The 27749-nt window shown below is 42.3% G+C and overlaps 3 protein-coding genes across 5 annotated transcripts; 1 reads left to right on the top strand and 2 right to left on the bottom strand.

Moving 5' to 3' along the window:
- Nucleotides 1–1787: 1787 nt before the first annotated feature.
- On the top strand, nucleotides 1788–7050 carry LOC105019900. Of its 2 annotated transcripts, none has more exons than XM_010886430.4 (7): nucleotides 1788–2204; nucleotides 2349–3186; nucleotides 3315–3514; nucleotides 3753–4032; nucleotides 4420–4550; nucleotides 4756–4845; nucleotides 5000–7050. In XM_010886430.4, the coding sequence occupies exons 2-7, from the start codon at nucleotides 2368–2370 to the stop codon at nucleotides 6735–6737; spliced, it is 3258 nt and encodes a 1085-aa protein (XP_010884732.2). In that variant the 5' UTR covers nucleotides 1788–2204; nucleotides 2349–2367; the 3' UTR covers nucleotides 6738–7050. The 2 variants fall into 2 exon arrangements, with proteins under 2 accessions (XP_010884732.2, XP_010884731.2); XM_010886429.4 differs by having other exon boundaries at nucleotides 4753–4845.
- A 2924-nt stretch (nucleotides 7051–9974) lies between these two features.
- On the bottom strand, nucleotides 9975–15696 carry LOC105019901 (transformer-2 protein homolog beta). Its single transcript, XM_010886431.4, has 8 exons — nucleotides 15516–15696; nucleotides 12799–12944; nucleotides 12470–12629; nucleotides 12192–12380; nucleotides 11916–12031; nucleotides 10939–11121; nucleotides 10788–10861; nucleotides 9975–10557 (listed from the first exon to the last, which is right to left on the bottom strand). Exons 1-8 carry the CDS (start codon nucleotides 15546–15548, stop codon nucleotides 10547–10549), a joined length of 912 nt encoding a protein of 303 aa, XP_010884733.1. The 5' UTR covers nucleotides 15549–15696; the 3' UTR covers nucleotides 9975–10546.
- Nucleotides 15697–16857: 1161 nt separating this feature from the next.
- On the bottom strand, nucleotides 16858–27082 carry LOC105019903 (transcription factor Sp3). 2 transcript variants are annotated; one of them, XM_034289674.1, is made up of 9 exons: nucleotides 26883–27082; nucleotides 26527–26624; nucleotides 23673–23906; nucleotides 22939–23514; nucleotides 22582–22776; nucleotides 22294–22495; nucleotides 22016–22205; nucleotides 19065–19261; nucleotides 16858–18968 (listed from the first exon to the last, which is right to left on the bottom strand). In XM_034289674.1, the coding sequence occupies exons 2-9, from the start codon at nucleotides 26593–26595 to the stop codon at nucleotides 18712–18714; spliced, it is 1920 nt and encodes a 639-aa protein (XP_034145565.1). In that variant the 5' UTR covers nucleotides 26596–26624; nucleotides 26883–27082; the 3' UTR covers nucleotides 16858–18711. The 2 variants fall into 2 exon arrangements, with proteins under 2 accessions (XP_034145565.1, XP_010884734.2); XM_010886432.4 differs by having other exon boundaries at nucleotides 26922–27082.
- Between the last annotated feature and the right edge of the window lie 667 nt (nucleotides 27083–27749).

Here is a 27749-nt window from a genome sequence, read left to right as displayed (position 1 = left end):
GACTCAATATCTCCAGCCTCCCTCGGGATCCAGTCGAAGCTCTGCCGAAGGTGGGAGTTGAAGATCTCTAGGGTGTCCTGGTGCCACGTGCACTGATGGACACCCTTATGCTTGAACATGGTGTTCGTTATGGACAAACTGTGACTAGCACAGAAGTCCAATAACTGAACACCACTCGGGTTCAGATCAGGGGGGCCGTTCCTCCCAATCACGCCCCTCCAGGTGTCACTGTCGTTGCCCACGTGGGCGTTGAAGTCCCCCAGAAGAACAATAGAGTCCCCAGTCGGAGCACTTTCCAGCACCCCTCCCAGAGACTCCAAGAAGGTCGGGTACTCTGCACTGCCGTTCGGCCCGTAGGCACAAACAACAGTGAGAGACCTATCCCCGACCCGTAGGCGCAGGGAAACGACCCTCTCGTTCACCGGGGTAAACTCCAACACATGGCGGCAGAGCTGGGGAGCTATAAGCAAACCCACACCAGCCCGCCGCCTCTCACCATGGGCAACTCCAGAGTGGTGAAGAGTCCATCCTCTCTCAAGGAGTGTGGTTCCAGAGCCCAAGCCGTGCGTAGAGGTGATCCCGACTACCTCTAATCGGAACCTCTCAACCTCACGCACTAACTCAGGCTCCTTCCCCGCCAGCGAGGTGACATTCCACGTCCCTAGAGCTAGTTTCCGTGTCCAGAGATCGGGTTGTCTAGGCCCCTGCCTTCGACTGCCGCCCGATCCTCTTCGCACCGGCCCCTTATGGTCCCTCCTGTGGGTGGTGAGCCCACGGGAGGGCGGCCCCACGTCGCCCGTTCGGGCTGAGCCCGGCCGGGCCCCATGGGGGAAGGCCCGGCCACCAGGCGCTCGCATACGAGCCCCAACCCCGGGCCTGGCTCCAGGGTGGGGCCCCGGCTGCGCCATACCGGGCGACGTCATGGTACACATAATTTTAATCATCATTAAGGGGTTTTTGAACCGCTCTTAGTCTGACCCGTCGCCTAAGACCTGTTTGCCTTGGGAGACCCTACCAGGGGCATATAGCCCCAGACAACATAGCTCCTAGGGTCACTCGGGTACTCAAACCCCTCCACCACGTTAAGGTGGCAGTTCTTGGAGGGGACAGTGATAAATGACAGTTAAAATATATTATTTTTGTTTGATACTGACAGCTGTTTGGGGGATTATTTTCGTTTACTACTTTATCACTGTAACGTTTTAACAAATCAAGTACAAAATTATACTAAATGTAAATATACTACATGCTACAATATTTTTTATTATTTGATCAATTACAACATTTAATTACATTTTGTTCCTGAAATCCAACATGAATCCACCCTTCTGCTGGGATCAGAATAATCCAGATATTTTTGGGTCAAAGGTATCCCAATCCTACTAAAAAGTTTTGAACAACACTTACTGAAGGTTGGATCCAGTTTAAACCCGAGACTAGATTACGTGATCTAATCCGATTTCAGAGTCCTTTTTTTCTGTGGAACAAACCATTTTCATGATTTGATCCAATCCAATAGACAAAATCCGATAAAATGACTTCTGAACAACTGGGCCCAGATGTTTTTCAGCAACCGGTAGACTGGTCAAAATTGCGTGAAGGTTGGTGTAACCATAGACATAATAAAGACTTTATTATGTCCATGGGTGTAACAACAGGATTCATTTCAGAATGTATTTTCATTGAATTCCAAACATGCAGGTGGCGGTATTGTAACTTCTGGTGTCAATTCAACGTTTCTTTGTATGACGGCGAAGAAGCATCGCGCATGCGTGGCTGCCCAAGAATATGACTAGATATATCTGAAATGTCACAAATGTTTTTAAGTTCGTCCAGTTAGCTGGCAAATTAGTTTGATATGTAATTGATTTGCCTTAATCCAGAACTGATATAAATTTTTTCCGCAATCAAATTGTTTGTTTTTCTGTTATAGCGAGTTTTTAATCGCGTATTTTCGCATACGTTAAGATAGCTAGCTAGCTAGGTCTGTAGTGTGACAGGAGTTGTATACAGAACCGACTGGGTTGTGCTGTCATTAACGTTACTTATTTGCAGTGTTTCCATGCTCAGGATTTTTCTGTTCAGTGTTTTTTTAAATCACTGTTAATTGATGTGATTCGTTTTATTGCACGGTTTTCTTTTGAGTGTACCGCGGCAATCAAGCTCATCTCAAATACATATCCCACAGAAAGCCTCTACCTACTGTGAGTCTTGTGTATTAATTAATTTAATCATATCGCAATTATATCTGCCCAAGGAATCATTGTATTTTCAACTGTTATGTGAGTTTGATTACTAATGGCTAACAATGTAATTTTTAAACCTGCTTTTGTGTCTTTTTTTTTAAGCACTGGCATTTCCCCCACTATGTCTCGGTCAGAGACATGTTGCATTTGTGGGGTGAGTTTTGTGAGGGGCCCCAAGGGTTACAACAGGAGAAAAGCTACCACCCTGACCAGCCCCAAGACCTTCAAGTTAGTCTTTGATATCACTCCCGATGACTCATCTTTCCTCTGTTGGACCTGTGTGGGTGTTCTCAGAAGGAAAACTAAGCAAAACAATAAACTTTGGATTTGGTCAAATTTGCCAACCAAACACCAAATGAAACGTGGCAGACCTCGAAAGGTATTATCCAGTCAGTCTCCAGTTATAACCAACCCATCCTCATTATCCAGAGAAGAGGAGTGTGTGCCTTCTATAAAAACAAAACGAAGACCTGTCCGCCATTGGGATGGAGAAAAATGGATAACCATTACCTCTGGTTCCCCTGTACCACATTCAACACCCATCACCCAACCTCAAATTACCATAGCTGCAACTATACACTCTGCTTCAGCACCATCACATCAGTCTTCAAATCAGTTAAATTCCATAACAAGTCAAACGTCAAAGTGGACCAGTGATTTATTGTCTACTGGAGACCGACCCACTGAAAGTGGTCGGAAGTTGCCTCAATCTTCAACACACTGCACACCCCTGCCTTCATTCCCCACTGAAGGGGCAGTAAGGCCTGAGAAGAAAAAGCTCCCTGTCTCCAGGACGAAGCAGAGCTATACTTTCAGCCCCAATGCGAAGGCTCTATATTACATGCACAATCATAAACACCTGAAGGCTTTCAGGGCTCTGATGAAGACCAAGGCCAGGGAAGCTATGACACTTTTCCTCGCAGAGATCATCACTCGGGAGGTAATGGTTATTTATCATAATTAATTAGAAGATTGTTTTTGGTTTTGCTGTAGCATATCGTTGTGTAGTTTTTGCATATGATTGTGGTTTTAACAGTAATGTATGTGTCCCTCTATCTGATTCACCAGAGTAAGATGTTGATGAAGGACCAACGTGGGCCATTCCGTCAGCCCCTGACAGAGGCAAATGTGAGTGGGTTTTCTTGGGATGCGGTTTTAACATGGGGGAAGGAAAAAGCTCCTATGACCCTGGCATGTCTTAATGCCATGTTCCCGAAACCCAACACCATCCGAACACAGGTTATAAAGGGAGTCCAGAGGAATAAACGGTAAGTGACTGATATTTGATTATTCATATTGGATTAGGGTGGTATAACACTTTTCCAGATAATCAAATCAGGTAAATTGTATGGAGGTCACAGCAGTTGACTATTTGGTCTAATTCTCTTTTGTACTTGGAAAAGGTGGTTCCACAAGGCTAAATAACATTACTGCAGTTCCTAACTATTGACTTGATATTTGTATGTTTGAAAACATTATTTATAAAAAAAATTCTCTGCTCTGAAGCCCGAGGACAGAAGAGGAGGCCGAGAAAGTGATCAACCAGAGGGTGGGGCTTATCCTGGCCATAGTCCTCTTCACCTCCATGCAGAGGTGTAACTTCTTCCAAGCCTTTTTAGGGGCAGAGTTCTGGAAACAGGGCTGTCCTCCCAGCGTATTAGAAGCTCTTAACTCCCTGGGGGTGTGTCCCAGTGCAGCCTCCACCAAGAGATATGCAGAGAGGCTGACAACCAGGTGTGATCCATGCCAGAAGAAGGGGACAGAGGAAGTGGTGGAGGACCCTGTGGTAAGTTCTACTCCCTCAGGTGTAAATGTCATAATGGTGACTAATTTGCCTTATATGTAAACTTTTATTGTTGTTATCAATTAATGGCAATGATATTAAATGTCATAAAAACAACAACCCAATGGCTTGGACCACAGGACCACATTAGGCCATAATAAGTAGTTATGGGATTGGTGGATTTTTCAGAATCCATGCAGTACAGAATAATACATTCTGGAGAACAGGAATACATGGATAAGATGTTCTAAGGCAGAATGTTATTTAGGTGGAAATATTATGTTTAACAGATTTTACTGATGTAGTAGTACTTGTAGTACTTTTGTTTTTTTGTGAAAATAATTACCCATAACTTTGTTTTGGTGTTTCATCTGTTTGTGGTCCATGCAGAAATCCTTATTTGGATCTAAGGATGAGAGTCCGATTCTGCCATGCCCTGAAAGGTGTCCTGCTTTCCCTCCAACTCACTTTCTGTCTGGGTCCCTTGACCAATTCCTCACCACAGCTCTCCTTAATGAGAGGTAAGAGATTCCTAGGAGTGTTGTTTCTCAATATTAACAGTCAGGTAACCCTTAGGAATAACTAGTCTGTCCATTAAACTGCCTCACACAGAACAGTGGATTTAACTGGACCCTATATAGTTTGTCTGATTTTGATTTATTTACCTCCTCTATGTTCACTCTGGTTCTGGTCTGTAATGAGTTTCTTGACCTTTGTCCACAGCAGCAAAGATGGCTCACAAGACCCAACTGAAAATCTCGACTCCAAAGAGTACCTCAACCTGAGCAACGAACATGATTACCACAGAGCCCAGACGTAAGTTTTATAATAGGGTTCTCTCTGGACCTGTAGTAATCAAACTGAATAGAGTATGCAGGGTATATGAATGTTGGTTCTGAACACTAAATGTGTATGCAGATTTAACTTCAACCATTTAATGATCTTATTGTCCCCGTTTGTGCCATCACAGACCTCTACTAAGTCAATTGAGAAAGAACATGGAGGACCAGAGTGAGGCAGACAAAAAAACGGAAACTCCTAAGAAGATGACCAAAAATAACCCTGCTCACTCACCTCCAGTATTAAATGTATCCGAAATGTACCACTCAGTGATGGAGACTTCTGAAGTAGTTGAGGCAAGTGTGCAAAGTTCTGAAACATCTCAAGTAAAGGACACACATGTGGAACTCCTTCTAAACAATACCAACAAGGAACCTGGTGATGTAAGTAAGACAAATGTAGAAAATGTCCAAATGTCTGGAGAGAGCAGGATGAACAGAGAACCAATTAAAATGCCCAATAGAGGCAGGCCAAGGAAAGAACTGGCTCAAGTAAGCAAAAGAAATGTAAAGGACACTCAAACCTCCAAAAAAACCTGTACAAATTTGGAACCGACTCAAATTCTCAGAAGAGAAAGACCAAGAAAAAAAACTTTCCCAATGGCTCAAATAATTGATGCACAAAACAAACCCATTCAAGTAACGAATACACACATGAAACCTGCTGAGACAAATGAGATGGCCAGAGACTCCGTTGCCCAAAAGGTGAGGCATGAGAAGGGGGACACAGATTTGTCTAAAATGCCCAGAAGCATTATAACAAGGAAGAGACAAAGTAACATTCCCCAAGTTTCTGACACAAACCAAAACAGTAATAAAATTCCCAAAATTCCCTTAACTAAGAACAAGGAATCCGATGAAGTAATTGAGACATGCATTGAACCAGCTCAAAGACGTAGGAGGGGTAAGGATCCATCTAAAATGTTACGAGGGAGGACAAGGAAGAGACCAATTGATATTGACCAAGAAACTGAGATTCACCCAGAAGGTGGTCCTGTGCCTCAAGTTGTTGAAACATGTCAGCAGTCTGTCCAAGGATGTAACAGAAAGAAAAAGCTCAGTGGGACACCTCACTCAAAACAAACTAAGAAAGAACCTGCAAAGAAAACTGAAGAACCAGTTCAAATGGGATTAATGCCAAAGCGCAAAAAAGGCAGGCCAAGGAAAGAAATTGGTCACGTATGCGATAGCAGCAAGGAAACCCCCCCAGTGCACAAAATGAGGAACATAGTCAGAGAACCAGCTCTGACACGGGGGATCAAAATTATTGTCAGTAGGATGGAAAGAAATTATCCTGCTCAAATGCCCAAAGTAAGTGAAGTGCACAATGAACCTGTTCAGGTAAGCGAAGAAAACGTGGGACCTGCCAGGACCATCCTGAAAACCACTTCAACAGTAAAAAAGTTGGAGGAGGAGCCTGTTCAAAAGCCTCAGGCGAACAAAAAAAACACAGAACATGAGCACACGTCTCATATATTGGAAACGATAAAGGAACACATTGAACTAACCAGCTCAAACAATGGAACTGCTGTGCCTGTTTTAAGCTGCATAGACAAAGAAGCCGCTCAGATCTACAAGATAAACGACAAAATCAAAGAAGAATTTCAGAACCAAGTGATTAGAATAGTTGACACCAGGATGAGAGTAAACAAAGAACTTGATTCAGTGCCCCAAGTAAATGAACACGTCCCAGAACCTGCTATGACACCTGAAATAAGCAACTCAAACAACCAACCGACACGAGTGATCAGAATAGTTGTTAATAGGAGGGTGGCAGCTGGCCTTTGTAGTCCGGCACGGAAAGGGCTGGAGTGTCTAGCTGAAGTAGCTGCAAAATGTGCTCCTTTAGATGTTAAATCTGCTGAATAGGATGAATAGATACTTTATGTACATACAGTTAGGTCTGGAAATATTTGGACACTGACACAATTTTCATAATCTTGGCCCTGTATGCCACCACAATGGATTTGAAATTAAACAAACGAGATGCAATTGAAGTGCAGACTTTCAGCATTCATTCTAGGGGTTGAACAAAAATATCGTATGAAACGTTCAGGAATTGCAACAATTTTCATACCCGGTCCCCTTATTTCATGACCTTAATTTTTTCCCATTACATTTAACACAATCATAAATAAAATGTAAATTTTTATTACTTTGTCCAGAATCCTTTGCAGGCAGTGAATGTCTTCATTTGTTTTCTTTCTGTCTTAAGTTTTGTCTTCAGCAAGTGAAATACATGCTTGATCGGATTGAGATCAGGTGATTGACTGGACCATTGCAGAATATTCCACTTTGTTGCCTTCTTCTGGGTTGCTTTTTTAGTATGTTTTTAGTATGTCATTGTCCATCTGGAAAGTGAAACGCCATCCAATCAATTTGGCTGAATCTGAGCAGACAATATATCCCTGTACACTTCAGAATTAATCTGTCCGCTTCTGTCACATCATCAATAAACACAAGTGACCCAGTGCCATTGAAAGCCATGCATGGCCATGCCATCACAATGCCTCCACCGTGTTTTACAGATGATGTGGTATGCTTCGGATCATGAGCCATTCCAAGCCCTTCTCCATATTTTTTTCTTCATCATTCTGGTACAGGTTGATCTTTGTTTCATCTTTCCAAAGAATGCTGTTCCAGAACTGGGCTGGCTTTTTTAGGTGTTTTTATCTGGCTTTTCTATTCTTGAGGCTTATGAATGGTTTGTACCTTGTGGTGAACCCTCTGTGTATGCTCTTGTGAAGTCTTCTCTTTATGGTAGACTTGGATATTGATATGCTGTTCTTTACTTGGCTGGATGTTGTGAAGGGGTTTTTCATTACCATGGAAAGGATTCTTCAATCATCCACCACTGTTGTCTTCCGTGGACGTGCAGGCCTTTTTGTGTTACAGAGCTCACCAGTGCATTTTTTTTCTTTCTCAGAATGTACCAAACTGTTGATTTGGCCACTCCTAGTGTTCCTGCTATCTCTCTGGTGGATATAATTGGTTTTTGCAGCCGGAGGATGGTCTGTTTCACTTGCTCTGAGAGCTCCTTTGATCGCATGTTATGGGTTCACAGCAACAGCTTCCAAATATGAATACTACACCCGGAATCAACTCCAGACCTTTTACCTGCTTAATTGAAGACACCTTTCCATGAAACAGCTTTTGAGTAAATTATTTAATTACATTTGGTCCCATGAAAAAGAGTCTACATACTAAAGAGCTGTAATTTGGATGTGAATAACCTCATTAAAGTTGAGGGACTGCACTTTAAGTTCATATTCATTATTTAACTGTAACTTGAATATATTGTGGTTAACAGCCAATATAACAAAACTTGTCAGTGTCCAATTATTTCTGGACCTAACTGTATATTGATATGTAAATATTTCTCCCCGGTCTGATTTTTCTATAGTTTAGCAAATGTATGTCACATTTTTTAAATATCTTGAACCAGTTAGACAAGATGTCGATTAATTTATTTAATGAACAAAGTTATGTATCACCCAAAGCCCTACTGGAAAAACTTTGACCATTAAATAATTTAAGTATATTAATCATATTTTACTTGTTCAACCAGGTTTTCCTTTTTTAAATGCTAGGCTTTGGATGAAAACTCAGTGACAAAAATGTTGAATAGAGGACATTTAATCCAAGAGGACAAAACACTTTCTCAGCTCCGTAGATTTGTGTTGCTCTTCAATAATACCCTTTATAACATCTCAGGACAGTAGTCATTTAATGCCTCAGGACAATAGTGAAAGAGTCAGTTTATATACAGTACCTAAAGTAAGTGTGAACTCTGTTGTGTACTGAAGTAGCTTTATTACCTTTGTCTTTGAAATTGTCTTAACTTTACCAGATTCCCATTTTATTTTTGTAAACAATGAATGCGCTTTATATGAATGAATTGTCAATATATATTTAAATTAAATTCATTTGGATTTGAGAATGTCTTGGAATACCAGTTCTGTAAATTTTTTCTTAAACAAAAATATCCTTTCATTGTCTTTTCCACCATGTTCTTGTAACAATCTCAGCCACATTTTCTGGTTTATTGTCTATTACAATGTATTAATTCATCTAATCCAATCCGGCATTTACATCTATCTTAACTTAGTTGTTGACATTAAAATGTATATTGCACTCTTGGAATCAATGCTAGTTTTACTATTCTTTAATACAAATGACATTTGACCAAAAGCAGAGACTAAACCAAAATGGATTTGCACACAAAATGTATATATTTTGTGTGCAAATCTTAATATATTAAACAAAATTAGACAACTGCAGCAAGATTTGAACATGTGCTTGTAATCACACTGTGCCAGCAGGGGGATGGAACATCCTGGTTTTGGCACATTTTTAAAGCTGTTCAGGTGTTCATCTGAAGCTAGGGCCAGCTTCATAGCCTAGTTAGACTACAGTTGTCATGACAAAGTGTTTCTCTGCTCCTGCTACACTGGCAATGAGAAATACTGTGCTTGTGTAGCACCTTGGTCAGGCTGCTGACCTGGATGGCTGGTAACAAACATGCTCTCCGTCAACATGGTCATAGAATTTTTTTTTGGGGCAGTGTGGGTTGTTTCTACCAAACCAGACATCCTTCGTCAGAGGTCTCAAACCGGTTCCACGGAGGGCCGAGTGTCTGCAGGTTTTAGCTCTCACCTTGTACTTGATTAATTAGGTCACTAATCGGTTCGTTTCTACCCCCACCTGGTTGTTTCTGTACTGGGAACCAATTTAAAGGAAAACCCAAAAACCTGCAGACACATGGCCGTCCGTGGAACCGGTTTGAGACCTCTGACCTACGTCAACACTTCAGTCAGGGGGGAAAAGCTTGCATGTCTAAGAACACAGTAATACCTTCTATAGGTGCCAGCATCTGAGGGCTTTAGGGATAGTGGGACAGGTAAAAATGTACTTGGAGTTGAATTACTTCAAGGTAAAAGAACAAGTATGTAAATATGTACTGGAATAACATTTAGTTTCATTGCAACTCATGTAATTCTGCTGCTGATGGTGTTGGCCATGGCATTACCAATTTTTATAGGCTAACATTTCTCACAGAACTGGCATTATCAATTTAGCACACACAGAAGACAAGAAAGACAAAAAATCTTGAAAATATGCAGTTTTATTGCTTGGAATACTGCAGACATAAAATCATGGTACACATCACAGAACTAGCCTTCTAGTGCTTTTACCTAGTGGCTCCTTCACAACATAAAATTGGTTTCCCCTAACCACTGATACAGATATCGTCACCCTAACAGTTAAGTTCTGATCCTAGAGCTGGGTTTACATGTAGCCCTTTACCCTAGCCTACCATGCAATAGGTTTCTATCCATGAATGTCTCAGTCAGCCCCCATTGTGTTTGCACAGGCTGTTCATTTGTTAATCCATCTCTTTTCTCCAGGCTCTGTTGGTTTATAGTTAAATGTATCAAAAAAAGAGCCTGGAGAAGCAAATACAGAGATGGATAAACAAATTGACAACAACTCCAAACACAATAGGGGCCAAGGGTGACCAAGAAGCTCACGGACAGAAATTAAACCACTGAAGAAAAAGAAATCACAAATAAAAAGACTGTTTAAATGACACCCCCTCCCAACCTCACCCACCCTGACCCTACATCCACCCCACAAAAATAGTCTTCATCTTCAGCTTGATCCTCTTCTCTCACTACTCAGTAGTGGCCTGTGAAGACAGGAGAAGGGTAAATTTAGACACCGACAACAGCACCTGTGGTTAACATTTGAAGGCCATGCACTCTAATCTGCAACTTCCTAGGGATTCTCCTAGACACCGTGCTTCAGCATGTTACTGCTTGCTCTCTGGGGATGAAGGCCAGGTGTCTGTGTGTGCACAATGGGACCAACTGCTGGCATAAAGCTACGACAAAGCGGTCATAAGCCTGGCGGACTTACGCGGGGAGTAGGATCGTGACCGTGAGCGAGACCTGTAGGCCCCTCGGCTGTAGTACGGGGACGGAGACCTGCGTCTAGAGAGACAACACGCAGTAAGCACCCGCTTGCCAACCGGTCACAGAACCACCAAGTTGCGTAACTGCAGTCTCACCTGTAGGACCTGTAGCACTCGCGGTCATCGTAGCGGTCGTAGCCGCGGTCGTAGCCCCTGTCGTAGCCCCGATCACCGCCACGGTCGTAATCCCTTGAGCTGCGTCGAGATGAGCCTGAGCTGGGTCCACTGCTCCTTTCACCGCCACCTCCACTGCCTCCACCACCTCCACCGCCTCCTCCACTGTAAAAGACCCACAATCAGAGGAAGCCCTCATCCAGCCTATCAGGATTTATTGAGTAAATTAAATTCCGATATAGAAGAACAAATCCCGGACAAATGCCTTTTGAGGGGGTCCTCAGCAAATTGATTTGGGGGGGCCCCCCCTCCCATAGAGGTTGCGGGCCCTAAGCCACCACTTATGTCACTAATGCCTAGAACTGGCCCAGGCCAGAGGATAAAACCGACGAATTACATTCACAAACTAGTCGAATGAATGTGTTTGGGAAGTAACCTCATACAGCGTGACGGTTGCGATCAATTGATTTATAATTTTTCTGGAAATCAGAATTGTGTCATTTAAAACAATAGGGGCAGCAACAACTAATTGACACCATTGATGACAAAAAAAATCCATAGCTGGCGATTTAATTAGTGATTACTTAGGTGTATGTGGGACATGGGGAATTTTTTTTTTTTAAAGACTGTGGCTCCACCAACAGAAAGGTGTAAACAATTCTACTCTTCTGTGCTTACATTGTTAAAGGAAAAATGTGCGGGGCATGATGACAGGTTTAGGATGACTCTACATTTTCAGAGTTGACCGTAGTATGGCTTCATGGCATGAGTATTTTGAAGTGAAACATATTTCATGGTTGAGCTGCTCGTTAACATAACAGCACCAACAAACACTGGTGTACTTTGGTATGTGGAATAGATTTTGTGGAATAGAAGTTCATTAAGCACCACTGATCTAGTATAATCAAAATCAGCCTTGTGAAACAATGAAAGTTTCAACATGTCTTGTGTGCACTCACTATGTGGGCCGTCCCATATATATCCCAGGTGTAGGCGTGTGTGGTCGCTTGGTGATGGAGAAATCCACCCGGATCCTCCTTCCATCCAACTCCATTCCATTCGCTCTCTCCTTAGCCTGAAACCAGAAACAAAGGAAGAGTGCAAAGTGGTTTAAGAAGAGAATTCCCTTTTTGTGCATCACGCTCACTCAAAAGGTTTGATTAATTCCCTTTCTGCCATCAGTCCCGCCCCCCCCCCCGAAATATCCCCAACCGTCTCTTGCCCTGCATCCCAACCTCATTAGCGTCCTCTCGGACCTCGAAGTAGACAAAGGCAAAGCCGCGGGAGCGTCGTGACTGCTGGTCATAGACGATGCTGACATCCGCTAGGGGGCCGTACTTGGAGAACACATCTCTAAGGTCCCTCTCTGTGGTGTACAAGCTCAGGCCAAACACGCCCAGGCAGCAGTTAGGATCTGGGTTGGCCTGTAGACAACAGTGAAGAGGATAGTGGTTATGACACGGGGCTTGCCTACGGCAGTCTTGGGGTCCATCTGGGTGGGTTACAATCGTACCCGGTTGCCGATATGTCTGCGGCGGTTGGACATGGGCGAGTGGCTGTGGCTCCGACGGCGGCGGTATTCCCCGCTACGGGAACGGCTACGGGAACGGCGGCGGTGGGAACGGGAGCGAGAGCGGGAATAGTGCCGACGGGAGCTTCTGTGGGAACGAGACCTAACGAAAATAAGACACGTAAAAAAAGAAATAAATAAAGACATAATTCATCACACAAAAACCTTTTAAAAATACGAGCACGTCCAGTGAACCCCTCCCACACACACACATCAACACCCCAAATGCTTATCAGCAAAACCAAAATTCTCCAGGAAGCTGGGGTTCTCACCTGGACTTAGAGCGAGACCGGGAGTGGGACTTGGAGCGGGAATGTCTGGAGCCATCTTTGGACTGGGCAGGGGAATGGGCAGGGGAGTGGCTGGCAGACTTCCCAGAACCCCGTGGGCTCACACTCCTGGAAGCAGAGCGCGAGTCCTGACAGGGCAAATATATAAACACAGGTCAAAATAAAACCACAGAAGCTGTCTGAGGTACAGAAGGAACCTCACTCAGACCTGTTAGAGGCCCCTAATATTAGAACCACAAAAAAATTCAACCATAACATAATCCCATAAAGGGATAAATACGTTATTGATAACTAGATCTGCCTGTTATAGGCGACCAAAGAAAATGATTTAGGCTTAAAGTAAGGTGTCAATCTACTTTACTCTTAACTCAGATCTATGCTGAACTGATTGTCTTACACTCTACACAGTATAGCAGAGTTTAACCTTGCATGTTATTGGCTAGGTAATGTGTCTGACAAAGAACAGTTAGCATGCAGGCTTAAAAATGTTGTTTCTCACTCCATCCCTCAAACAGACCCCCAACCACAGCACACCCAATTCAACTTGAGAAAGTGTGTATACATTTTTTTGACAAGTAAAATAAGGTGTACTGGTGGAGCAGAACAAACGGTTGTAGTGACTGTCTGTGGGGGGGTCCTTGAGGGACAGCTTGGGAAACAGAGAGAGAGAAATAGGATTGAAGTAATAACATAGCAGGCTATAGGGAATTAATCATACCCCCGAACACTTCTCAAAACTTCATCACTTCTTTAACTTCATAACTTCAAAACAACCATTTCTTTTCTTCTTTCTTCCGCTTCACACCATTTCTGACTTCATTTTTCTTTCCTCTTCCCCCACTTCCTCCCATTTGATCTGCTCATCTGCCACACCACTACCAGCGCGGCCGCTCGCTTCTGTCAGCTTCATTTTACATTAGCATGCATCAACACCATCAGCGTCATCAAATATGCCCCTTTAACAACTTCAAACTTCATATCTGAAAGTTCTTCCGCCTTTTTGCTTCTTCCCAACTCAACCTTAACGAAAAACAGACAAGGATGATAAAACGGGTTGGTTTTTAATAAAAACTACAAAAGTCAAAGATTTGCAAAACCCAAGATCGTTAACACAAATTAGAATTAAGCTGTTTCACCTGAAAGCATTAAATCAAAGCAATGTTAAAGACAGAAAAAAAAAAGGTGTATATTAAGCACAGTGATGAAACACTAGAAAGGTTGATAAAATATTTAGGTAGAGATTCGTTGCAAAATCTGGATTCTTCCAGCTTTGACCACAGCTGAAGGAACTATTACATTCAAAACATCAGAGAACCTGACAGAAATGTAATTATATCCAAACCCATAAAAACATTCCACTTGTAGTATACATGCGCTTAATACTTGTAAATGTACTGCCCTCTATTTGCACTTGTGGTTAGATGCTAAGTGCATTTCGTTGTACTGTACTTGTACAGTTCAATGACAAAGTTGAATCTAATCTATAAAAAAAAGACAAAAAAATAATTATCATCCTTCTGGTCAACAAAGACGTGTGTATAATCTCTATGGTCTCCACTTTGAAAATCTTGGGAATTTGTTCCTCGTCTTCAAAAAATGTTATAGGTAGTGCCAATAACTCTGGAAATACAGATGACAACATAAAATTAAACTATAAATACTGGCACTACAACTTTATAACTTTGCTATTAGCAAGGACATGTTTTATAACCCTGGAAGGTAAAGAGTCCACAGAGAGTATACACATGCCTTTGTTGGTGAGAAGCATTACTTAGCTGAGCATTTACTGGTTTTGATATAATTAACTATAAGTAAATGTGACTTGACTATTTTGTTACACAAAGCTACATTAGTAATAGTTCCCTCAATTGCTGGCAAAGCTAGGTTCTTCAATCCTACTCAGAGGGTCACAAAGACATCTGATTCATCAAGCCCTTGGACCAAAACAGAAGAACTGCTATAGTAAATAAGAGTAATGGTGTAAAGATAGTTACCAAAATACTTTTTTCAATTCGATACACCCATTAAATATAACGTGATCATGTGTGATTTAAACGAGGGAAGGATAATTAGTGCGTGTATACTAAATAGCTACAGTATAACAACTAACAACTGTTCTGGCGCCATGTTGTTTCACTTGATAATTCATTCGTACAGTAAGCAGCTACTGCACAGTGACTAGCTAACGAAGTCACTGCGATAGCAAGCGAGTACTTATAAGTACAAATCCTAGCCACATACCACGCAGCTAGTTATCTTTAGATATATTATATATAGACCATTATAGTGCTAATAAAAAATATTTTTCAACAGTCTCCGCACATTCAGAACATTTCCACGTACTTGATTTGAGCTACAACAGTTAGTCTAAATGAGGTAGTTAATACTTAAAAATGAAAATATACAGAAGACACCGCATTGTGCTAACGCTAACATGAATTGGTAAATGGACATCACATTTTCAAAGATAAACAAGGTACATATTCAGACTGGCTGGATGAATAACATAAACAATCGATGTAAAACCATGCTACTAAATCAATGTAACAGACAACACACCAAGTTATAACAATATTTAGAATGTTTGTGAAAGCTAGCTAACGTTAGCCGCCTAAGGCAAATGGCGTCGTTGAGACTGCGCAATTTAGGGCAAGACTGAGCTTTTCCTCACGGTAGCTCGTGTTTGGTTAAATACGTACCCGCTCGCCGAAATCCTTTTCGTTGTCGCTCATGTCTTGTTTATTGAAAGAAAGAGCTCAGACAATAAATTATTTTGTTTATTTTACTAGCTACTTAATAATGAGTCGTGAAGCGAAACTGCAATTCTCCTTCTTCTTTAGCGCCTCATTCTCTAACCGCCGCACGAGTCAAAACCGGATGTGACGCGTGTACAACACAAACAACCTTTATCCGCAGCGCCACATCGTGGGAAGTTTTTGGAACCCTCCAGTCAAAGCGCATAACCGCGCTTATCTCCACAACTCCGTGTAATAAGATACAACCGGATATTTCTTGCCTGGAAGAAAACCTCTTTCTCTCACACTAGCAGGTTAGCTAGCGACATAAATATCTAGCTGCGTGATAGTTCGCCTCCAAAAACGTACTGTACTGACTAGATTGTCGATTATTAATGCAAACCGTTTTAACGTATTTATTAAATTACTTTTATTACCAATTGACATTTTGGTATCAATAATTACATTTTGGATAACAATATTTTTCTTATAAACATGTTAAATAGGATTCAATGGAGACAAACATAATAATATATATGATTAATTCAAGGTTTTATGCAAAAACGTTTGAATATTAAACACACGTTTGGAAGGCTCTGTATTTGTGTGCGAAGTAGTTGGGCAACAACAGATATAATAATACAAAATATAAGCTTCCAGATTATGACAGACTGACTGAAAGTGAAGATCGTCCAAACTAGCTGTGTGAACTCCTTGATGTTGTGGAATTTTTCCTAAGTATGTTCTTATGAGATTTCACATTTCTCATTCAATGTAACCCTTGCCTCTATTCTAGCACCACCTAAAGCCACTGATTCCAAAGATCTTGAGTGTCTGCAGAAACAAAATCATCCAACTGGCCCAGTACTCCCTCCAGTTCCCCCAGGATCCGAGACATTCTCTTTCGGAAGGTCTCCGGAGGATGAGATTCCAAAAGTCAGGAAGTTAAACCGTACCTTTCAAATGGCATACTCAGGTCAGGGATCAGTGCTGAAACTGTTCAGAACACTTTGACAGGCAAGGGGATATAGTGTGTGCTTGACTGCAGGAAGAATATCCCAATATTCAGTTTTAACTGATCTGTTTTAGCAGACTCAATATATATGCTTTGATATGACCCAGATAAATTGGTTAGGAAGTGCCTTTACTCCCACACCACTCAAAATATTCTCTTCCTCTTGGGAACAGGCGAAAGCTCACATTTTCCTTTTTTACTATCATTCTGAGGCTGTAGAATGATAGTCCTCAAAAGCAAAGTAAAAATATGCGACACATGCACGATTGCGCACGGGCACACACACATATATACTGTTGGAAGGATTCAGACTTTAATTATGATCCATTTGAAAAAAGGTTTTACAAAAAGTAACATTCAAATTTTACATATTTTCATTTTTTAAAAATCAATTAAAATAAGGAGCTTTCGACCAAAAAAAATTTATGTTACTAAAGAAAATGGCTTCTATGAACAATGTGAAAAGAAGATAATATACAAGTGAAAACTACAAACAGACATTCGGACAGAGAGATTACAATAATAATAATGGCATGATTGTTTCCTTTACAATGAGTAGCGACTAGACAGAGTAAAGTGGCAATATAGAATTAGAAACAATAGAACAGAATATTGCAATTCAGACATCCTACCATTCACCCAAAAAAGATAGCCCCATATATCTATCACATGCACGCGCACTGGATTGGTATAAGAATATCTGGAAGTTACCACCACATTCACCTCCAATACATTCCATTTAAATCTGAGGGTGAAAGAACACCCGACCTACAGTCGAAGGGTAAACTAATTTGAGTTTTGCGGAGGGTGGGAGGCACACCGGTGGCCATATTGGATGTACCACTTGGAATGTTCATTGTACTGATCAGTGAACCACAAGTGTTCTACAAATTAAAAATGTTTAAGTTAAAAATATTGTTGCCATATTGGGTGGGGGGGTGACTGAGAAATCCAGTTCATTATTTTAAACCGGTGTCCTTTTCAACTCATGTAAATTCCAACAAACGATTTGAGATGCTGCCTTCTGACTGGATCCAGACAAAGCTAGACATACATAAACAGAATAAAATGTGACTGACTATAGAGCAAAAAAAGTGGAAAAAAATTACAAATATAAAATAAAAATCTGAAGACACATTTGAACTGAGCAAGCACCACAAATGTGCTCATGGTTGATTGAAGTGACTCATAACATTCAGCTCTCTGGGTCAAAGATTCCCCCAGGCACAGACCTACGATCAGCATACACTCCACCACTACTAACATCAAACAAACTGACCTTAGACCAGCAAGTACAGCCGACTTCTATCACAGTCAATAACACTTCACCAGAAACAACAGGCAATTAAGTCAAATTAGTTTCATGGAGTGCAGGGCTGGAAACAGAGCAATAACATGTTCCGCACCCTGACACGTTTAAACCAAAACAGTAACTGAACCAACATTGGTAACAAATAAAATGATGTGCTGGAGAATAATTGGACATCCCAGCTATATTACTAACAGACAAAACAAAATATGTTATTACAAACTGTCATAGTGTATTATAAAAAGTGCCTAAGAGTGTCCAGAAGGTCTTAAACTAGGGAGTTGCTTGTCGCTTCAGGTGAAGAGTTAATGAAATCACCTAGTCTCAATACACACACCAAACGCAGGCCCTGACCAGAGATAGCCTTTGATTATTCAATACAACCAATCAACCATTCAATCTCCTACACATTTCCTTTTCCCTGCCTCATAACTATCATTGTCATTGTTATGAATTAACAGACATATTAACCCACCAAAATTACATCTGCAAAAGCTTAAAAAAAACACATGCATCTCCAGCATTTTATACAACAAGATTATGATACAAAATAAGGCATTTCATAGTGTGAATATTCATGTTTACCAAGTGTGTGTGATTGTGTGTGCGTGTGTGAAAATGCATGTGTCTGTGTGTACATAGCAACCACATTGAATGTCTTTTATTTTGCCTGCCTATAAAAAGACTGCAAAAACGAACATAAAGTCATGATAACTCTTACTTAAAATATATATATTTGTCATATATATTTACGTATATATATATTCATATAAAAAACAAAACAAAGGGGGAGCCCACAAGGCCCCTGTTGATTGGCCAGTCTATAAGCCATGACCTCATTCCATGACCTCACCGGGTGCAACGGTGACCAGCTGCAGAGGGATCTCCTGATTGGGTAGGAGGCTGCGGTTGCCAGCTGCTGACTGAAGGATTAGGGTTGTTCCGTCCGCGGTGATGATGGTGTCGCTGTGGGGCGGAGACAATGTTGTCGCTGCAACGCCTTTTTTGTTCTGGTGAGTCTTTATGTGTTTGGCCAGATGGTCACTACGCATGAACCTCTTTGAACACTCAGCACACACAAACTTCTTTTCCCCTGGAAAGAGAGACAAAAGGAGGACAAATATAGATGTAGAATGACTGGGTTGAGCATCCTGTCGGTCAGTCTGCCCCGTCTTTTGCGTCTTCTTACCTGTATGTGTCCGCCTGTGTCTTTGTAGCTCGTCACTCCGGGTAAACCTCTTGCCACAGAACATCCAGTTGCAGACGAACGGTCGTTCTCCACTGTGCCATCTGAGGTGAGCCCTGAGGTGAGAGGTCTTTCCATACACTTTCCCACAGCCCGTGATGTGACAGATATGCTGCTTCTTCTTTCCAAGACTTGACCCTCTAAGCGAAGAGGCAAGAGAAAGGGTGACGTGTTAAACATTGTATTTCAGGAGGAAAATGAAGACAAGAAATGTGGCTAGATGTTGTCCTTGTCGGGTTAGACTGTAAACTATGTTTCATCAGCCACGATGGCAGATGGCCATACAGCATTTGGAAAGTAAAACAAAATAATCCAAAACCACAAAGAAAAAGACAGTTGAAAGGACAAGAAAGGTTCTAAAATGTTTAACCACATTATTGCCTGACTGGCGCCAATTTGATCAATGCTAATGAATTTGATGTAAATTATTGTTTAACATGGATGACATTCACTTCATACTGTAGGCTAGCTGGTAATGTTATTTACATGTGATGCTAACTAAGGAAAAGGCACTTGGACATTGACATGAATTCTCTCTGGCTAGCTAAGCTCCAAGCTTTTAGTTAGCTAAATAAATAGCTAGACAGTGGCAGAAAATCAAACAGCGAGACACGTTGTTGCTGACATGACCACTGGCCTCGCTAGTTTAATTGTTGAAATTCCCAGACTTACTTTAATACATTTTTGTCCATAACATTTGTCAGTATTGGTGAATTTTTGGTGGTGTGTGTTATGGACATTTTTAAATAAGGTACATTTGAGAAATGTCTGTCTTTCCATTGGCTGGTATGTAAATCTTTACTTTGATTGTGACACACGTCTGTATAAAATCAGAGGATTATTAGGTACTTTGACCATGTTCTCCTGCCTAGACAAAAAAGGGTGTCAGTCTGTTTGTTCCGTAGGAATGTGGTCCTTGCGGGGAAGTAGGAGCAATTGGCCTGTTTAGGTAAACACAACAGTAAACATTATGGCAGGAAGGATAAGGTGGGGGGACAGCCCGCCCTTTGGGTAAAACCTATGTGACACAAGAAAAATGGCCAGCAACTTACCACATCCCTTTTTCCTCTATAAATACAAACTGTTCATGTTTTAAGTTAGAGACTCCTCGGATGATTATGTTTGTAAGTGTTTGACGCGTCTCTCTATTTGCAAATAAACGTAATTATGCCAAGATAATTTTGTCTCTGTACTTCCTCCTTTAAGAGTTGAAAATTGCCATCACATGTGCTTCTACACTCACCTAAAGGATTTTTAGGAATACCATACTAATACTTTGTTTGACCCCCTTTCGCCTTCAGAACAGCCTTAATTCTACGTGGCATTGATTCAAAAAGGTGCTGAAAGCATTCTATAGAAATGATGGCCCATATTGATAGGATAGCATCTTGCAGTTGATGAAGATTTGTGGGATGCACATCCAGGGCACGAAGCTCCCATTCCACCACATCCCAAAGATGCTCTATTGGGTTGAGATCTGGTGACTGTGGGGGCCATTTCAGTACAGTGAACTCATTGTCATGTTCAAGAAACCAATTTGAAATGATTCGAGCTTTGTGACATGGTGCATTATCCTGCTGGAAGTAGCCATCAGAGGATGGGTACATGGTGGTCATATAGGGATGGACATGGTCAGAAACAATGCTCAGGTAGGCCGTGGCATTTAAACGATGCCCAATTGGCACTAAGGGGCCTAAAGTGTGCCAAGAAAACATCCCCCACACCATTACACCACCACCACCACCACCACCCTACACAGTGGTAACAAGGCATGATGGATCCATGTTCTCATTCTGTTTACGCCAAATTCTGACTCTACCATCTGAATGTCTCAACAGAAATCGAGACTCATCAGACCAGGCAACATTCTTCCAGTCTTCAACTGTCCAATTTTGGTGAGCTCATGCAAATTGTAGCCTCTTTTTCCTATTTGTAGTGGAGATGAGTGATACCCGGTGGTCTTCTGCTGTTGTAGCCCATCCGCCTCAAGGTTGTGCGTGTTGTGGCTTCACAAATGCTTTGCGGCATACCTCGGTTGTAACGAGTGGTTATTTCAGTCGAAGTTGCTCTTCGATCAGCTTGAATCAGTCGGCCCATTCTCCTCTGACCTCTAGCATCAACAAGGCATTTTCGCCCACAGGACTGCCGCATACTGGATGTTTTTCCCTTTTCACACCATTCTTTGTAAACCCTAGAAATGGTTGTGCGTGAAAATCCCAGTAACTGAGCAGATTGTGAAATACTCAGACCGGCCCGTCTGGCACCAACAACCAAGCCACGCTCAGAATTGCTTAAATCACCTTTCTTTCCCATTCTGACATTCAGTTTGGAGTTCAGGAGATTGTCTTGACCAGGACCACACCCCTAAATGCATTGAAGCAACTGCCATGTGATTGGTTGATTAGATAATTGCGTTAATGAGAAAATGAACAGGTGTTCCTAATAATCATTTAGGTGAGTGTATGTGTCTACCTTGGATTATAATTAGGAAAGCACCGATATAGCATTCACTATCAGCAAATTGCCTTAAAAATGGCAGATTATTTCTGAACGACTGTGCTTTCAAGTGAACAGGGGTCCAACCTCAAGTAATTTTTATTATAATTTATTTAGTTTTTTGCTTGAGTCATGTCTCCTAATGTTATTTGCAGATGAAGTCTAATACCTTGTTTACTAAATTTATATCCCAGAATAATACAATAAAAAATTACAGAAAGAGAATATGTATTCATTTTGCAATAAAATAAATATTCTCTTTCTGTAATTTTACATTGTATTATTCAATGGGGAAAATAGAGGAGAGATTTTGCTGATACAGTAGTGGGCTGGATTCATACACGTTCACTGGCTGGAAAACAGTCATTTTAAATTCTACAAACATTTCGGCTCCTCACCTTCCTCCCGCCTCTTTACAGTTGGGACAGGTGCAGGCCACTCTCCTCAGCCTCTTGCCCTCCCCGGGGAGCGCGTCCATGTCCTCGTCTTCCATCTGGACGCGCAGGTTGTTCAGGTCACTGGTGTTGAGGGTAGAGTCACCGCTCAGCTGCCACTCCTCAGAGTCTGGCTCCTCCTTTATCTGGATGTCTGCGCGTTGGGAGAGAGTTTGGATGTGGGACAGAGCAACAGGGTGCGGGAGGAATAGGAAGAAATGATGGTGTGTGTGTGTTGCTACCTGCAGGACTGCCTGCCTCATCTCCTTGTGTGTACTGTATGCCTGGCTGCCCTATAGAGTTGACTGTGACGGTCTGAAGGTTGGGCAGGGTGACTGCTCCTCCCTGCCCCAAAGAAAGGCCCTGGACTGGGGCTAGAGTCAGCTGCTGGCCCCCTTGGGCCTGGGGAAGCTGAAGTCCCTGCAGAGACTGGACACCTTGGACCTGAGGGTGAGTTACACACATCTAGGATCACACACACCTACATTCACCAGACACACAGACATTTTACACAGGTCAAGAGAACCTACTTGGAAGGTCTGCCACTGAATCTGTCCTGAAGCAGTGACTGTCTGGGCCTGGATGAGGAAGGTTCCAGGGTTGACTAGCTGGACGCTCTGGAGAGTCTGTCCAGCCTGGGATAGATCCTGTCCCTGGGCCCCCTGGTCGTCCCCTGACAGCTGGAGGATGGGCTGGGATAGGGACGAGGCATTAGAGGTGGACACCTGCATGAGCAGCGGGCAGAAGGGGGAGAGTGGTCATTAATGATAACGGCAACGTAAACTGTAATATGATACTGCCTACTGTGGAACACAGCTGTAATATTAATGTCATACATGGTGTGGAAGACAGGAATTTTGACAGGAGGATTATATTCTATGACTGACCTGTATTTGCTGCAGGTGGTTGTGGGAGTTGTAGTTCTCTGATGAGGATGGGTCTGGAACCCCAGCAGACACGGCAGTAGCTTGGGTAAGAACTCCCGTTCCGTCAATGGTCTCAGGAAGCTGGGATGATGACGAGGAGGAAGAGGTGGTGGTTGGCACGTAGAGGTCTTGGTTACCATTAGCGTCACTGACCAGCTGTTTGGCTCCGGCGTCCTGTACCTCCAGCGATTGGCTGCCCATGATCAGCTGACCGTCAGCGGTTGTTGCTATGGGAACTGTCTGAGCGCCGGCAAGCCCTAGCGATTCAAGGTCGATGCTGCTGATAGGTAGGAAAGTTAAGTTCCCGCCCGGCAGCCCCATGGGAACAGAACCACTATAGGTCGTGCCGCCGGCCAATGACACGCCCTGAATCTGCTGCATGTGCCCTGCCTGGGTTAGGAGGTCAGAATTTGTTGTTGTGGCCACACTGATTCCAATGTTGCCGTGACTACCGTCCTGGATGAGCTGGATTTGACCCGAGCCATCGTCCAATCCCTGCGCGGAGAAGCCGGACAGAGTTCCATCGGAGTTGTGGATCTGAGGGGAGGACATGGGAGAGAGCTGAGTCTGTGTGCGGAGAGAATAGTGTGTTTAAAAAGTATGTGTGCGCGTGTACAATACTGGGCTTCCTGAAACTGGAAATTCGACTAACAGGTGTGTGTGTGTGGGACATGCAGGCGTGTGAACAACCCTACCTGGTACTGTATGCTGGACACTCCGTTGGCAGAGCCATCATTGTTAGATGCCGTAACATAGATGGGCTGACTGGCCATGTTCCCGATAGGGAGAACATACTGGCCGTTAGAGGTCATCATGCCAGAGTTGGGAATGTGGACGACTGCCTGCTGCTCATCCTTTCCTGTCGACACCGGGGTTAACACCTCCCAGTGATCTGAACCGGTCAGCTGGATGGCACTCATGTCTGTGGTCTACACACACACACACACACAGATTATCAACATGTCAGTGTCTGGGCCACAATGTGTCACAAACTTCCAGTTAAGGATATGAATGGACCGCTGCCCAGATCTGTATGTCTTTGCACATTGAAATCTGTCCTATTTTAAGGAACAACGAGGGGTACAGAGACCTTTTATTAGGACAAAGTGACTACAGCATAGTTTCACAATCAGACAAGAAAATAGTTGTGGCTATTTAGAAATCCGGTGTTTTTATCTTCAATTACAGCTGGCTGATATGGGAAGAAATACACACTGAAATAAACTGGTATGGTAACATAAAATAGAATTATACATTTACAACAAATGTACACCACTGTTTTTTGGCCTTTTCCTCTAGGTCAAGCTACTTATTATGAGGGTGATAAGACAAATAAAATTTGCCAGTGTGGTTTTAGTTTTATATTCAGAGAGAGAATGTCAACGGCATGCATGTCATCTTCTCCCGGCATACAGAACGAGAGGTTAACGATCACTGCTCATATTGTAGAAAGTGTTGAGGTGTAGAAAGGTAAACACAGCTCAAACACTCACCAGTACCAGGAAACACAAACCACTAGACATTATCACTGTTCCCAAGTCCAGAATAAAGGCCGGGAAACGCACTGGACTAAATGAAACCATAACTGCATTGAGCTGTACCACTGAGGTAACCCTAACTAGGAAGAAAATTTATTAAAAAGTACACAACACAGACCAATTGGATTTGTATTTATGTAGTGTATTACACGCTGTGGTGTTTTGTTTGTGTTTGGACTCCAGGAACTTCCAAATAAGAATACAGCCATATGAAGACATTAAGGTTGGGTGATATTGATATATGAATATAAAGGCTAAATGCAGAGTTATATCTTCTAAATTTCCTTGGACAAGCAACACAATGTGTTTGTCTACATATGAGTGACAGCCTGGCAACTAATGAGCTGTTCCTGCAGCATATGAAAGCATGGTTAGTTTATAGTAAGCCTGGTACAGCAGCCCAAGGCTGAATGCAACACCAGGTTCTCAGTGCATACCCTGCAGGGTAGATAAGTTACTGGCCAACAGATCATTAACCTCAGGGGGGTGGAATTGTCCAGGACAGCATGCATCCTTTACCTCAATAAGCCTGAACATAATTAAACCTGTCTGCTATAGGCTACTGATTTGTTCCCACTCATAGGTTTTACCTATAGACTAAGGGTATGCAAATGGAAAAATATATTTGCACACTCAGGTGCAATGCAAATATCTATTTAATGCCAGGTGTTTTGTAAAAGCACTTTGTGACATCTGCTGATGTAAAAAGGGCTTTATAAATACATTTGATCCTACCTAAGGCCCACACCTCAAACATGGAGAAATATTTTTCTTACTGCATATTATGTCCTACATCTAGAGTTACTCTGGTGGAATTACCAGATGTCTGGCCTAGGCTACATCCCTCTTTTGCTTTCTGTTTACAAGATTTATTGAAATAGGCTCTAGCAAATAGAAATAATTTAGTTTATTAGAATGTTGCTTTTGTACTGACCTGAAAGACATTTATATAGTGTGGTGTCTGGCAAATTCCCTGTCATTATTACCAAACAATTCAGAAACAACATAAAACATTGAGTTTGGAACAAAACAGGAAGTCTGGTGCAAAGGGTCAATGCTCCCCCAACACTGAAGAGGTAAGACTGGTGAGACAGAAAATGTGATTGGATGCTCAGATTCTGTGCTCTCCACAGTGTCTAAAAGCTATGCTGTACCATGTCAGTCATGTTAGAATAGGCTAAACCTCGTCACATCACAGCGTCACTACTGATTTGCCAACTAACACCAGACACATAAAGCCAATACCAAAGGCCAAAGAGACAGAAACATGTGAAATCCAGTCATGAACAAATAATCCTTAAAAGTTTCTATCCCGCAATGTAGCTCTCAGCAACTGCCCATCTGTCACTAACACGTCAAGCCACCGCGAGACCTTTAACTAAACAGCTGCTCTACACTGTACACAAAACTCGGCTTTTCTCCCTGCATTCAGACAAACGAAAAACATTGCGCGTATTCCGTCCCAATATGTAGCAATACAAATATATCGCCAATACATTCTGGGTATATATAAACTCATCCAATAAAGGTACTTTTGATGTAATTAAATATTACTGAATATAGCTAAAGGGTGAATCTGCAAGGTCCTACGAACAGCCAAGTATGAAATTCCTCGAGCGTGTCACCACCTAGTAGTCAAACGAAAAACATGGCTGCTATATGGAATACGTCATCGCAACGCTATGGGAGTGGGTGAGATATTTAGAAGTCCGGTGCACAGATTCCCACGGTATCTGTTCGGTATCACCGTTCGCCCCTCCTTTCCCCAGTGTACCCCCAGGTAGGTGAACGAACTATCCGCGAGCCGAAGTGACGGGCTGTGTCCTACCCACTATGGGCGGGTTCTAGAGGGGTAAAGTGGGTGGCCGTTATTGCGGGGAACACAGCGGCGGAAGTATACTAGCTTTTCACCCCCTGCAACAACATTTAAAACGTGTGAACTTCTAGCTAGCTAAAAACATCAAGCAGTCGTAGCTCAGAGAAGGAAAACGAGATAGAAAGTGTCGGGTACCTGGTTTTCCGAAGCTCCGCCGTGCTGTAGGAATTCGCTTTGACTGCCTTCCACGTCCGCGGTAGCCATTTCCCCTTGTTTCAAAGGCTGTCCTGGCGCTAGCATGGAGAGAGGAAAACTAAGAAAAACACTACATTTCTCACAGTCTGTCGCTTCTAAAAGGTTGCAAATAGTTAACAAACTTCAGTCTATGAAGAATAAACTGCAAAACCTAACTTTGCGATCAGGTTTCAAGGAGGATTTCAACACAGACTGAATGTTTACTTTTGTTAACTAGTTAGCAAGCTAGCATAGAGCTCCAGCAAAAGATTAAAAGACGTAGCTAGCTTGCTTTGCTAACGGTTGAACAAACTCACCGGTTGGTTGTATGCTTCGATTGGTTCAATGTTACGTACCAGTCATAACGTGAATTGTAATAATCGAAAGATTATCTGATGAACTAAACTCCGAGCATTATTATCTTTTATCAAAGGCGGGCTTGTGTTGATCGGTGAATTCGGGTCGATTTTTTTCTATTTTGATTGACGGTGCGGGAAACACAAAAAGGGGGGGGCTTACAAGTATGAACGTCGATTTTGCGTCACGTAGCAGGAAGTCCCGCCGTTCTTCTCCAGATGGATTGGTTAGCTCGGGGTTTGGTGAGATCTCTGTGGTTAGTTGATGTGTCAGTCATTTTTATGGATTATCTGTTTCCTGTTTGTTGACGGACAAGACCTCAAGGAATATCTGGGAATTTACGGTTTAAATTAAATAGCAGGAAGTATAAGGAAAACAGCGGCCATAATGCAGTCGTAACAGGCATTTAGCAAATTGTAACTCAGCTCACATTACATATGCCCTCAGCCCAAATGCACACTCTAATCAATATGCATGTTCACCTAACTGACAAGTTACAACTAGTTATTGTAAAAATCTGTGATGAATTGTTTAATTGGCTTCCACCCAGATGTTGCCCCTACTTTTTGTAAGGAATGCAAGCTACGATGCAAGCTTTTAAAGTATGTGCAGGGCACGTTATTACAACGTTTTTGTTGCACAGACTAAGATCCGGACTTTTTATTCACTATTGCCCCCCACAATTAAATCGTTGACTGGACTCCGAACGAGCGTACATATTACTTATTTTGTGGACAACCATTTTCTTGTTGCCTTTTTTTTTTGTTTTAAGTAATCGTCATGTTTCTCAAGCATTACCAGTAACTTCAAAAAATAACACAAACCCC

Source organism: Esox lucius, chromosome 22 (genome assembly GCF_011004845.1).
Source record: "Esox lucius isolate fEsoLuc1 chromosome 22, fEsoLuc1.pri, whole genome shotgun sequence".
Taxonomy (NCBI): Eukaryota; Metazoa; Chordata; class Actinopteri; order Esociformes; family Esocidae; genus Esox; species Esox lucius.
The sequence above is the reverse complement of the archived record's forward strand: the minus strand, read 5'-3'. Positions and strand labels throughout refer to the sequence as shown.

Coding starts and splice junctions, on each gene's coding strand:
- LOC105019900 (XM_010886429.4), top strand. CDS start 2,368: ATGTCTCGGTCAGAGACATGTTGCATTTGTGGGGTGAGTTTTGTGAGG. Junction 3,187..3,314: donor CAGAGATCATCACTCGGGAG/GTAATGGTTATT, acceptor CTGATTCACCAG/AGTAAGATGTTGATGAAGGA. Junction 3,515..3,752: donor GGAGTCCAGAGGAATAAACG/GTAAGTGACTGA, acceptor TCTGCTCTGAAG/CCCGAGGACAGAAGAGGAGG.
- LOC105019901 (XM_010886431.4), bottom strand. CDS start 15,548: ATGAGCGACAACGAAAAGGATTTCGGCGAGCGG. Junction 12,381..12,469: donor GCAGACATATCGGCAACCGG/GTACGATTGTAA, acceptor TGTTGTCTACAG/GCCAACCCAGATCCTAACTG. Junction 10,862..10,938: donor GAGTGCTACAGGTCCTACAG/GTGAGACTGCAG, acceptor TTGTCTCTCTAG/ACGCAGGTCTCCGTCCCCGT.
- LOC105019903 (XM_010886432.4), bottom strand. Junction 19,262..22,015: donor TGTAAAGAGGCGGGAGGAAG/GTGAGGAGCCGA, acceptor CTCTTCGCTTAG/AGGGTCAAGTCTTGGAAAGA. Junction 18,969..19,064: donor ACACAGGCGGACACATACAG/GTAAGAAGACGC, acceptor CTCTCTTTCCAG/GGGAAAAGAAGTTTGTGTGT.